Below are 12,233 nucleotides of genomic sequence, written 5' to 3' on the forward strand. Positions count from 1 at the left end.
ATTCTAGCAAATACAATAATCCAAACTATGACTAATACGAAGTCTGTATAGTGTATCTTACCTCTTCTTTCGTCTGGATGGTCAGTTGGTAGAGCGGTGGTCCGTCTGGAGGATGCGTCTAACTAACTATCTGAAGTAAGATGGGGTATTAACTAATATACGTGAATGAGAATCAAGAGATATGGGGTGGCAAATTTTAATACACGAAACATAAAATGAAGATAAATATCCCCAATATCAATATATTACACAAATGGAGAACACAACATTTTACATAAACAAATATCCCTGAAAGTTGCGGGTCTCTGCCCGTATCATGTGAAAGTCTTTGTCATTCTTGGAACAGTGAGTAACGAACATGGCATGAGTTTATCTAACAAAAAAATTTGAACACTGCAGACGTAGATGTCATTTAACACGTTCAACTACATGAGGTTAGGAATGTAAGATTCGCCTATTATTTTTACTAATCTAACTCCCAATGGTTAGGGAGACAAAAACATGAAACAGACACTGGCTTCGGACTGTTTTAATACCCCCAAAAGATCACTGACTCGTCAGTGGACGCAATTCAATTTTGCAAAGACATGAGAATTAGAACCCCATCAACCTCTGAAGCACATGTGCTTATCCCATTAGACAAATGAAGACAACATGGCAAACAACACTAAAATACAAACAAACATCACAAAATATAGTCCACAGCACCTGAAATTAAAACATTAATAAAACACATGTCCCGCGTTAATAAAAGAAGGTCGAACTCACTGCTGGTTGGTGGTCTGCCTCTCTCTCTCACCAGACACAACATCCCTTGGCGTGCAAAATTCAGCTTGGTCGAGGGGGCTTAGCACGTTTTTCACTTTGCACGTGGTTTAAGAAAAAGGTCTACCCTCGCCTTTCGGATGAATTACACAATTTGTCTACTCTGAGGGGAAACCTACACTTGATTCTGGGCACTCTAGGCCTCTTTATTATTTCACAACAAAATCCACCCCTGGTCTGGCATATTTTCCTCAGACTCATAAATCTACATCAAATCTGCCTGGCTACATTACTATCGGCTCAAGCTATCTGAAATATTATTCAGTAATTCTCATTTCTCAGCTAGGCAACCCCGGTTCGATTCACGTACCTTGCTACCTGTCGACATTTTCTCAGAAAAACATTCCTGTCACAACGATGGTGACTGAACTCCCTCAGCATAATCTGCATACCTGAAAGTTTCATGCCTTATCTTACAGAAACCAAGTCGTTCGTTCTTAAAATAATGATCTGCTGGTTCGATGCTGTGTTTGGCCCTGCAGCCTCTAAATTTCTAGATGATCTTAATACCATGAATCCTTTATAATAAACCAAACAGGAATAACTACCATTAACGTTACTGTGGATCAACTCATTATTAATTTCCATAAACCTCTCAATATCTAACCCTAATCTACAATACCTGTTCTAAAACATGCATAGTCCTAAACCTATTTGCAATTACCATGCAATGAAAACTGCATTAACGCACAACTAAAATTAATATTTACAAAAGGACAAAGCCTAACTCTTCCTAACCCATACTAGAAATGTGTTCAAAACTTATCTGTCATGATGAAACCGTCGCTAATCCTTCCGGGACACCTGGTATGCTTAGCAACCCATTGCTACTCTAGCGACGTCGTCGTCACAGGTCTTCGGGTCGACTCTCGGCGGGGATCCATGGTTGTTGCCTGCTACTTGCTGGACTCATTCTGTTGTAAGATCTGTTGTTGTTGTTGTTGTTGCTGTTGTTGGAGGATCAACTTGAATAAGGCGATTTTTTCGTCGTGAAGTCGGTTGTTAATTTAATGAATAACTCCCATTACTGCAATATATGAGTTGAAAACGCTATTATGTTTTAGTGAAGCTAGTTGAAGCTCAGTCCGTCTCCATAAGCCCCTAGTCACTCCACCTACATTTAATTACGAACAACTCGTGTTCACAGCTCTCTTCTTGGTCCCGCGCACTGACACTTCCTTGGTTAATGACCCGAACTACTCTAATTAACATAAGTCTACACGTTCGCTGCGGACTCCCCCTGTCCAATTACCAATTACTTGGTAATTTGTTCTATTGTCTCTGATCACACCTCACTATACTGCTTTTGCCCAAGAGCTAGATTTCGGTGACACGCACACTACCACGTTCACATATCAACAGCGAGAGCGTCTCAAGGATCACATCCTTTTTATAAGTTCCCAGGAGAAACGTGATGCGACGGAGATCCGCAACAAACGTTATTTTCTCTTTTGTGTAAAAATAAGCTTCGGTCCCCACGCTCCATAAAAATAAGAATATTAATTAGTCACAACACAAGTATGAGATTTTTTCGTCGGGAGACAAAAAATCTCACTTTGTGTTGTGACTAATTAATATTTATATTTTTTCATCAAGAGAGAGTCCAGCTCCATGGATAAATGCTTATCGTGCTGGCCTATGGTCACAGGGGTCCCGAGTTCGATTTTCGACATTGTCGGGAATTTTAACCATAATTGGTTAATTTCACTGGCACGAGGGCTGGGTGTATGCGTCGTCTTTATCATAATTTCATCCTCATCACGACGCGCAGGTCACCTACGGGAGTCAAATCGAAAGACCTGCATCTGGCGAGCCGAACTTGTCCTCGGACACTCCCGGCACGAAAAGCCATACGCCATTCCATTCATCGGGAGACACTCAGAAAATTTAACAATACTCTTTCCATTCGCGGAGAACGATTAACTGGCGTAATTGACAATCGATTTCCATATCATTCTGGTCCTGAATCTTTCCGCTTTTCCTCTCGCGAGTTTAGCAGTTAGTAATCCCCTTGACTTCTGACTCATCCAGACACGTTCGGAGACGACGTGTGGTTCTTTACATGACTACTCTGAGCGCTTCGCGCTCAATTTCTCATTCATGCCAGTGTAACGGCGAAACATCTCAATCAGGCGTTAAATTTTGGCCCTATCACGTAATACAATATGGTTCAATTTGTTGGAATAAACAGAGTGTAGATAATACATTTGGAAGCAATCACTCAATACTCATTCCTGACAATAAATTGTTATGTTGTATCACAGAGAAAAATTCGCCTCCTGTAAGTAATCATTTGATACTCATTTCTGGAAATGAGGTTAATTTCCCAGAGAATAATTCGCTAGATTGCATAATAGATATTCCTTCCTGTTTTAAGTTCCATACTACACGTTGTCCAGTCTATACTGTACCTTCGCCTGTCCACCATTTTGTCTAGCTCAGCGGAGACGCTGCGTGGTGCATTTGAACCTAAAAGTATGGGTTGAAACGTCTATCGAAAATTAACTTAAATCGTAGGACAGGTTCTATAATACATTATTCATAAATAAGAACTCGAAGAAATAAAAGGGAGGAAAGGTTTATTAACAATAAGCATGAGGAAAGAATGATAATCTTCCCAAATAAAAAAAAAAACTTACAAAAATGTTACAATAAAATAATCTTCACAGTTATAAATAGAAACACGGGTCTCGAACCTCAAATTGCAATTATGATTGTGGAATACGGTAGTATTATTGTGTTTTTGATGTAGGATTCAAATAAATTAAACTGCACATGGGACGTAGCCTCGATCTGAATCGTCTCTTTACATGAATGTAATTGTAGATTCGTACATCTCGGCCTGATTAAATAAATCCGAACTAGTCGGTGAACAAATATAATAAACACTTGCTTGGGACTGGCATATACTCTCAAAAGAACACTGAATTTACAATTACGAGATCCGCTCCGAACAAACTGGAGAGGAAACAGAACCTCACAACCTCAAAATCAGCAAGTGCTATAAATCCCTTTATCAACGATGCGTACAATATCAATGGGCAAAAGCACATCGGACAAACGCACACAAGGTCAAAATAAATACTTCGTGACAAAGAAAACAGATACATACATTGGACGTCATCGTTTGGGGTCCTGGGTTTCGAACGCAAGGCCTCTAGTGCTCTGGATGTCAACTGCCATGTATTACGCACGACGGGTACTTGCCAGCTAACCTAGCAACCCCTGGTCAGCTGTAGAGAGAGAAAGTGAACGGCGAAATTATGTTTACACGCAAACAGAAATAACCTGCTTCGGTCTGGATAATGGGCTTGTGTGTACAACCCATTCATTCATGCGACTCAGTCGGCTAACATCGACAGTCTTTACCTGCATTTGGAGACAACAGACCTGTTTTCCTCTCGGTTTTCAAAAGCATTCTCGTCTTTCAACACGTTGTCAGAGAGGCGGATCTCTGAGCTAAACTTACGTCTCACTATGGCACATCAAACTGTGTCCCAATATTATGCCGCAATTAGGCCTCACATCAGCATGTACTCAAATACAATATTCGTATCACTCATGAATATAGCCCGTTCTCTTTACGGTTTCTCACACCTCGCATCTAGTATAGACAGGTTCGAACCTAGGCTCTCTATTGGTCTATTCTCGCATCTAAGCCTCCTCGGGCTACTTTCACACATATCCAACTGCGGTAACACACACACACACAAAAACACACAAACACACACACATGTCTCGGCTCTATCTGGCCACGCATCTACCCTCTCTAGGTTCTCATCCTACACACGGGTACAGACTAGCCTGTGCGGTATCATTTAAAAGATCCTCTCTGAATCACAACGGTGTAAATATCACTCTGGCCTCCCTGCAAGCTGAAATATATGCCCCATGCGTAATCATGCACATCCTAACGCTGTTAAGTATGTTGTTTTCGATACCGGATTCCCCGTTTGAATCTCTAGAGGTAAATTGACCTCCAACTCATTTTGATGACTTTGACATCGATATAACCCTCGCGTCCACACATGGCTCATGAGAAATCTACATACACAATCACGTAATAACCACTAAACTATCATTACCCTCATACAATCCAAAGCAAAGCTAATAAAAGACATGGCTGGCGCCTGCCGTCATCCCCAAGTTATTACTTAACCTACACTTGAAATAAATACGTCTTTAGCATTAAAAGTTAAATGCTTACATTGCTGATAAAGCCCTGAGTTGAATCTACAGGTACAAGTCATGTTTAAATGCAGTTCAACTCATCTGAAATCCTCCGTCATTGCCTCAGCGCGCCGTTCAGGGTTGCGTTGTGGAATTAGCACATTCTAGCGCTATGTGCACTGGATCCTGAAGCCTGGCACTCGAATCCTGGGAAAGCCGTTACACACGCCGTCTTCTTCTTTGTCGATCCTCGGCAAATCCTGGAATCTGGATGATTAAGTATGACACTTCCCTTTACTGCCTTGTATGTATTCGCATACAATGCCGCGACCTAGGCCAGTTGTTAGTAACTTAATCTGCTACTTATGATATTAGTCTGACCATGAGTAGAACCTATTATGGGTATGATACCGGGTCACAAGAAGTCCGTATGGCAGTCTACATACGAGTCATCATCATCATCATCATCATCATCTGTTTACCCTCCAGGTTCGGTTTTTCCCTCGGACTTAGCGAGGGATCCCACCTCTACCGCCTCAAGGGCAGTGTCCTGGAGCTTCAGACTCTTGGTCTGGGGATACAACTGGGGAGTATGACCAGTACCAGGCGGCCTCACCTGCTGTGCTGAACAGGGGCCTTGTGGAGGGATGGGAAGATTGGAAGGGATAGGCACGGAAGAGGGAAGGAAGCGGCCGTGGCCTTAAGTTAGGTACCATCCCGGCATTCGCCTGGAGGAGAAGTGGGAAACCACGGAAAACCACTTCCAGGATGGCTGAGGTGGGAATCGAACCCACCTCTACTCAGTTGACCTCCCGAGGCTGAGTGGACCCCGTTCCAGGCCTCGTACCACTTTTCAAATTTCGTGGCAGAGCTGGGAATCGAACCCGGACCTCCGGGGGTGGCAGCTAATCACAGTAACCACTACACAACAGAGGCGGACCTACTTACGAGTACCGCACTAAATTGAAGAACTTGATCTAGTTACGACATTTACTTGCTCACAGTAAATGCTCGGGCGAACTAGTCTACTCCCTAACTATAGCTTTCTAATCACTTTGTTAGAGGCAGTTTGTCTCGAGGTTTGATACGAGCGACACGCACTATACACCGGTCTTTCAGCAACTAGCTTCTAGCTCACACGGTTGTCTACCCTTCATAGTATGGCCAGTTTCCGTTGGACTGGGTACTTCCCCGCTTTCACAGGAGATTGCCTTTGTGTGCCGGCCGTCCCTTTCCAACGGGTGTTTAAATTTAAGTAAGGAAACCTTTAACATGCCTACTTGTCAACGCTATGATGCAAATAGTGCTCCATAATTCTAATCAATATTTTCCTGTGTTTTACATTCGCCGAAACTTGCACTCGTGTTGAAATAACATCTCAGATTAGCATGCTACTAGTGCTGGAGTGCTCATATTTGGCTATGTGTTGTTTACACTACTGGCTTCATGTGGCAAATTCAAACATCTCTGTCTCGCGATCTCCTTTCACTAACTCTGACTCGCTTGGGAACACTATCTACGTGGTCTTCACGTATGTATGTATGTTGGGTATTCAGCCCGAAGGCTGGTTTGATCCTCAGCAGCTCCGCCAACAGCTGTCAAACAGCCTAGGCGTCACTGAAGAGGCGTACTAGGGAAATGAGGAGTGAGGTAGTTTCCCGTTGCTTTCCTCACTGAGCCAGCCATTGCTATTACACATCGGTCTGCCAAGCGCACTGAAATGCAGCACCAACTGACCCTATGAGCAATATTTTCACACCATTCATAACAGGGACTGGCTGCATAAGGAATTGTATTACTAGCATCACTGATACCTCAGTCACTTTCATATTGTCAAAGCCAAGGATGAGACTGAGACAGGTCAATGAAAGTAACAAATTTGATATAGCCCATACCAGAAGACATAGTGCACTGCAAACACTACATCTTGCTAGCAAAGGCATGGTCTTCACGAGTAAGTTAAAAATCAAACTTGCTTCCTCTTGGGGTTTCCATGAATAACCGTAAGAACTGCAGCTTGCGCTACGGGATTCATCTAACCCTAAAGCACGGAATTCGGGCTCTGCATGGTGCTATATTCGAGTATTTTATTAACGTAAGATGAAGATATTTGGACCGTAATATAGTGATACGGTACAATACGATAAGAGTTTTAGTGTTAAAAATGGCGTCAACACATAAAACCTTGTACCCATATATCATATATTATGGGTGTGGCTTAGAATAACACTCACGGTCTACCCTGCCTGTCGTAAGAGGTGATTAAAAGGTGCCTCAGGGGAGCGTGGGTTGGCGACCATGGGACCCAGAGTTGAGTACTGGCATTGCTTTCACTTACTTGTGCCAGGCTCCTCAATTTCATCCCACGTCCGTTGGTCAACTCATGTTCTTTTCCGACCACGATGGTATTAGGTTTGCGAATCCTAGGTGGTCTTTTATCTTCACGCCTTTCGTGGCCCTTGTCCTTTTTGGGTAATACCTTCATTTTTCGAAGTGTCGGACCCCATTCATCTTTTCCTTCTGATTAATGTTAGGACGGCTGCCCAGTTGTACTTCCTCTTAAAACAATAATCGCCACCACTATCACATATTATGACCAATTTTAGTAATTAAATCTTTGACGATATCACTACCTCTAAGACCCGTCCGTGTGCCTCATGAACCCGTGTATATATTTTGGTACTGATCAGTGGCGGCGCGTGCATTTGTATAACGGACAAACAAATTTTATATATATAGATTACTATAAGGGCCTTAATGACCTATATGCGTAATGGGTTAAATTATTATTATTATTATTATTATTATTATTATTATTATTATTATTATTATTATTATAATGCACCGAGTATTAACAATGTTATGTTTTTTTGTTTTGTTTCAGACACCTTTAAGAATACTCCAGCACTTCGTGATATTCTACTAGCAAGAAACAATTTATCCGTTTTCCCATCAGCTCTAGAAAACCTGGAGATGCTCACACTTCTTGACATAACCAATCCGGAAGGTCGTGCTCGACTCGTCATTTCGGATAAGGATATTTCATCCCTCCACAGAGTGAACGTTTTTGGCTTGGAGAACATTAATCTTTCTGCAAATATAACAGCTTTACTAGATTTACCCAAACTTACGTTCCTGAATCTAAGTGGATGCGGAATCGATAAAATTGATGACATCGCTTTCGAAGCAAAAAGAAAGCCGTTGGTTTTGTTAGATCTATCAAAGAATAATTTAGTAAAATTACCTCCTAAATTATTTTCAACACTCGGTAATATTCGAAGATTATTTCTCCAAGAGAATTCTTTTGAATCGTGCCCAGCATTCATCGATAATCTTCCACTACTTACGAATCTTGTTTTGTCACATAATAAGATATCACGGTTAACTACATTATGTTTCGATAAACCTCACAATAATCTGGAATATTTAGACTTGTCGAATAATCAAATATCTTATATTATGGATGGCGTTTTCCAGAGTCTAAACACTTTAAGGTTTTTGATATTATCAAACAATAAATTATCAACATTCAAATCTACTGTATTTCGAGGAGTATCTCATTTACAAATACTTGATTTATCTCATAATCAGCTAACATCTGAAATATATTTTAAAAATATTGAAATTGAAGAACTCGACTTATCAAACAATCATTTGAAATCTTTAGCAAATATATCAGATTCCGACTCCAAACTACCTTCTATAGATGTATCTAATAATATCATTAGTCTTTGGGTATTGCCTTCACATACAAAATGGTTAAATTTATCATATAATGGTATTACTGAGGTACCTAAAGAAATGCGGGACAGTTTCGACTCACGTCTCGAGGTAGTAGATCTAGGAGGAAATGTCTTCAATTGTTGTCAAGATGATCTCAGTGATGTTAAAAAGTGGCTTCAGAATACTCATGTAGACATTCAAAATTTGGCCACAAAATATGTATTGAAGTGCCGCATACCTGGTGAAAATCAACAGTACCCGATGAGGACGTTCCTTGACGAAGAGGGATTATGCCACGGCCAAAGCACGTCAGGCAGGAGTTCCGGCAGAAATGACACGTCAGTTTTATACGGTGTGATTGGTTTCCTTACTGTTCTCGTATTAGTATTATCTAGTGCACTTGCGTATATTTTGTACAAACAGAGACATAATGTATTGACGTGGTTTAGATTTACGGACTCCTAACACATTTTATTATAATAAATTATAAAATAATTTTGTGTGTATACATTAATTCCTACTCCTCAGATCCTTGAGTTATTACAAGGTCTTTATTTTATGACAGTGCAATTAAAGCCACCGCAAGTTGCCGCATTGACACTCATAAGCTGGCAAACCGTACGTTTAGGGTTTCTAACCGCTCCGGAATTTTGGGGGCTTCCAATACTTTAAATGTTCCGCGCAGGACGTCATTTGTCCCACAATTATTTCGTTCTCTATCTGAACGAATTTTCGTGTTATTGTCAGCGGTACGAATTTTCACAATACGCAACTGTCCTGCTATCTAGCTTTAACTAAACCGTTGCCTACAGTATGGTCTTTGAATGTGCAAAGAAGCAGGTTACAGCATCTTTGAAGAAGCGTTCCGGATGTACTTTCCGACTTCCATGTTACCGTTAGTCCGTGGTATGGCGTGTGTGGCCATCCTGTAGCACTGGCGTGTTGTATTAACTGGAGATTGTAAGTGTTAGTGGTTTTTGAAATGGACTCGGCTACGGATAATAATGACTGTACTTCTACTTCGTAAAAAAACAGGAAGCCATATTTTAATCCCGAGAAGGGAAAGGGAAAAATTAAACGTGTATATGCATATAATGCAGAATGGGAAACCGTCAAGCCATACGTATTACCTGATCGAAACAGCGTCCAGAAGACGTTCTGTGAACATTTATAAATTTGGTCAAAAAAGTGGGAAACTGGCAACACAATGCTCTTGAAAATCTTTAAAGAAATGTCACTTTAAAACTACAGTTACATACTTAGCTATTCTCCAAAATTGTTGAATGTCCCCGTTTTTTGGCTGTCTTGTCCCTCATTTCTTCCTCGAACAGTTGGCCATTCTACGTATGCACAACTTCAAATGACGGTCACAGGATGCAATTTCTGGAAAAACTACAGTAAGGTAATACTTACCTGGCAGTAAAGGAGATACTTCAAGCGATGTCCCTCTGCATCCAAACACGTTTACCGACTCCTACAGAGGTTTGCAAACAATCGCTGAATCTTAGCCAGTGAGATGTTCGATATAAAATGGCCTCCACCTAAGTAAATGGAACACACAACCGCAAACAATAAACATAGACACTGTAAACCACTCTCCAGACCGGTCAACCAAACGAACAACCAAACCGAACATCCCTCAGTATATTTCAGAACGTCTACCTCTGCAGCGCTACTCATCAGTGAATAATATTGTTTCCTTTTAAAAATTTCGTTTGCGTCGCACCGACACAGATAGGTCTTATAGCGACGATGTAATAGGAAAGGGCTAGGAGTAGGAAGGAAGCGACCATGGTCTTGATTAGGTTACAGCCCTAGCATTTGTCTAGTGCGAAACCACGGAAACCAGTATTTAGGATTGCCGACAGTGGGGTTAGAACCTACTGTCTCTGCAATGCAGGCTGGTAGCCACTCGCTCGATGAATGATAAGAACATTTTCTCACGTTTTCTCAGGAAAGCAAAAAGCAAAAATTAATCAATTTTGAAATGTTATGAAAATTTACACGCTTTGATTGTTGAGGTTCAAATTTCTTGTATATTTATTTGAAAATGAAGCTTTGTAGGCTTTATTCTTCACATCCCTCATGGATTGTTTTTCATGTAAACTGTCCCACAGTAAGTGGAGTATTACAACACATCCCTCTAGATCACTTTGGCTTTCTCATCTACGTTGCCCACCATATCGAATTTTAAAATCGCAACCAGCACTGTAGAAAAGAGCAAAGAAGGAAACACTGAAACTTTGAAGGAAAACACTGCTCCACATGGCCCAGACTAATTTATTCTTGTATGCAGAAACGTAGGCTTCCGTTTCAGGCTCTTTTTAGCAATAATTTGTTGGTTTTAATTTGCTCATAAATGCCTATTATAGGGGGTTCGTGCCTAGTTGGAGTATAGTTGCCCATTTCCTGTCTTTTGACAGACGTTTAAAGAAGTCACTTTTCTTCCGGTGGAAGTTGGTGTGGTCGACATATTTATTTTCTCGTTTAGTATCATAACAATAAGGAGAATATTGTGAAGTCTCCAGAAATAGCGCTTGGGGAATTTACATCAGGACAAACAAGGAACAATTTGACCTCGAAGCCTTCCACCCCTCGCACTTCCTAAGATGATACACGAGAACAAATCAGCGTCGAACTATGCATCCATATCCCCTACCTTCCTTTCGCTGCAAATTGTTGCATCGTGTTAAGATCTACTTTGAAGAAGTGCGTTTCACAATACCTAATGAAAAATCTTCCAAGTCCTATCGGCTGTAGCACTGGATCGCTGGAGATCCCAACTTCACAACGAAAGGAAGGGTAATCTTCTGACAAGGTCGAAGTAAGGAGGTCCCTTTTACCCTTTTTTTTATTGAGGATTACGATCGCATTTCGTTGTAGCTGATGTTCATTTGCTTCAAGATGAACTCGTTGGTAAAAAATACTATTCACTATGTGCGAAACATTCTTCTCCAGCACCGTAGTACAGAGGAGTCGACATTTCTCGAATCACCAGCTCTGAGGGTCCAGGTTTCAGCACGACTGGGAGTACTAATATCTGGACTACTCATTTAACGCGTTACTGAAAAGGAGCGATGTTCCCAAATTTGAGACAGTTGAGTCATGATTACGGATGATGTGATTCAGGTAAGTAGTTTTGTTGCAACGTTGTATCATTTAGGCCATGGACGATCAGGAAGCCATCACAGAGTTGGAGAGAAGTTACATGCCACCTGTAAAGGATTGTGAAAGAAGGTAAGGGAGGTCTTGAGCAAACATCTGGATAGGTAGCCGCTATCAGGGAGAAGTTCGATAGGGTCCTGCAACGAAATTCAGGGTCGAAAGAGATAGTAAAAGTACCACTCCACATGACGTAATTCTGAGAGATCCTTCTCACAGTACAGAAAAATTCCTCATGACAACAGAACACGATTGTTGCCTGGGAATAGAGAAAATTCGTTGGTTGTAAATTCCTTCCTCAGTCACTTAGCGTACTGCTAAACTACAGGTAATTATTCATGTCTATTTGGTGG

At 41.2% G+C, this 12,233-nt stretch overlaps 1 protein-coding gene across 2 annotated transcripts in view; it reads left to right on the forward strand.

Annotated features, from left to right (window-relative positions):
• The window catches only part of LOC136874095 (leucine-rich repeat-containing protein 15), a 101,312-nt gene extending 92,098 nt beyond the window's left edge, over positions 1-9,214 (forward strand). For both annotated transcript variants that reach the window (XM_068227656.1, XM_068227657.1), the window contains exon 4: positions 7,880-9,214. In XM_068227656.1, coding sequence (XP_068083757.1) covers positions 7,880-9,183 — 1,304 coding nt within the window. In that variant the 3' untranslated portion in view covers positions 9,184-9,214. The remainder of the gene's footprint in view (positions 1-7,879) is intronic.
• Positions 9,215-12,233: the final 3,019 nt, after the last annotated feature.

Source organism: Anabrus simplex, chromosome 5 (assembly GCF_040414725.1).
Source record: "Anabrus simplex isolate iqAnaSimp1 chromosome 5, ASM4041472v1, whole genome shotgun sequence".
Classification (NCBI taxonomy): domain Eukaryota; kingdom Metazoa; phylum Arthropoda; class Insecta; order Orthoptera; family Tettigoniidae; genus Anabrus; species Anabrus simplex.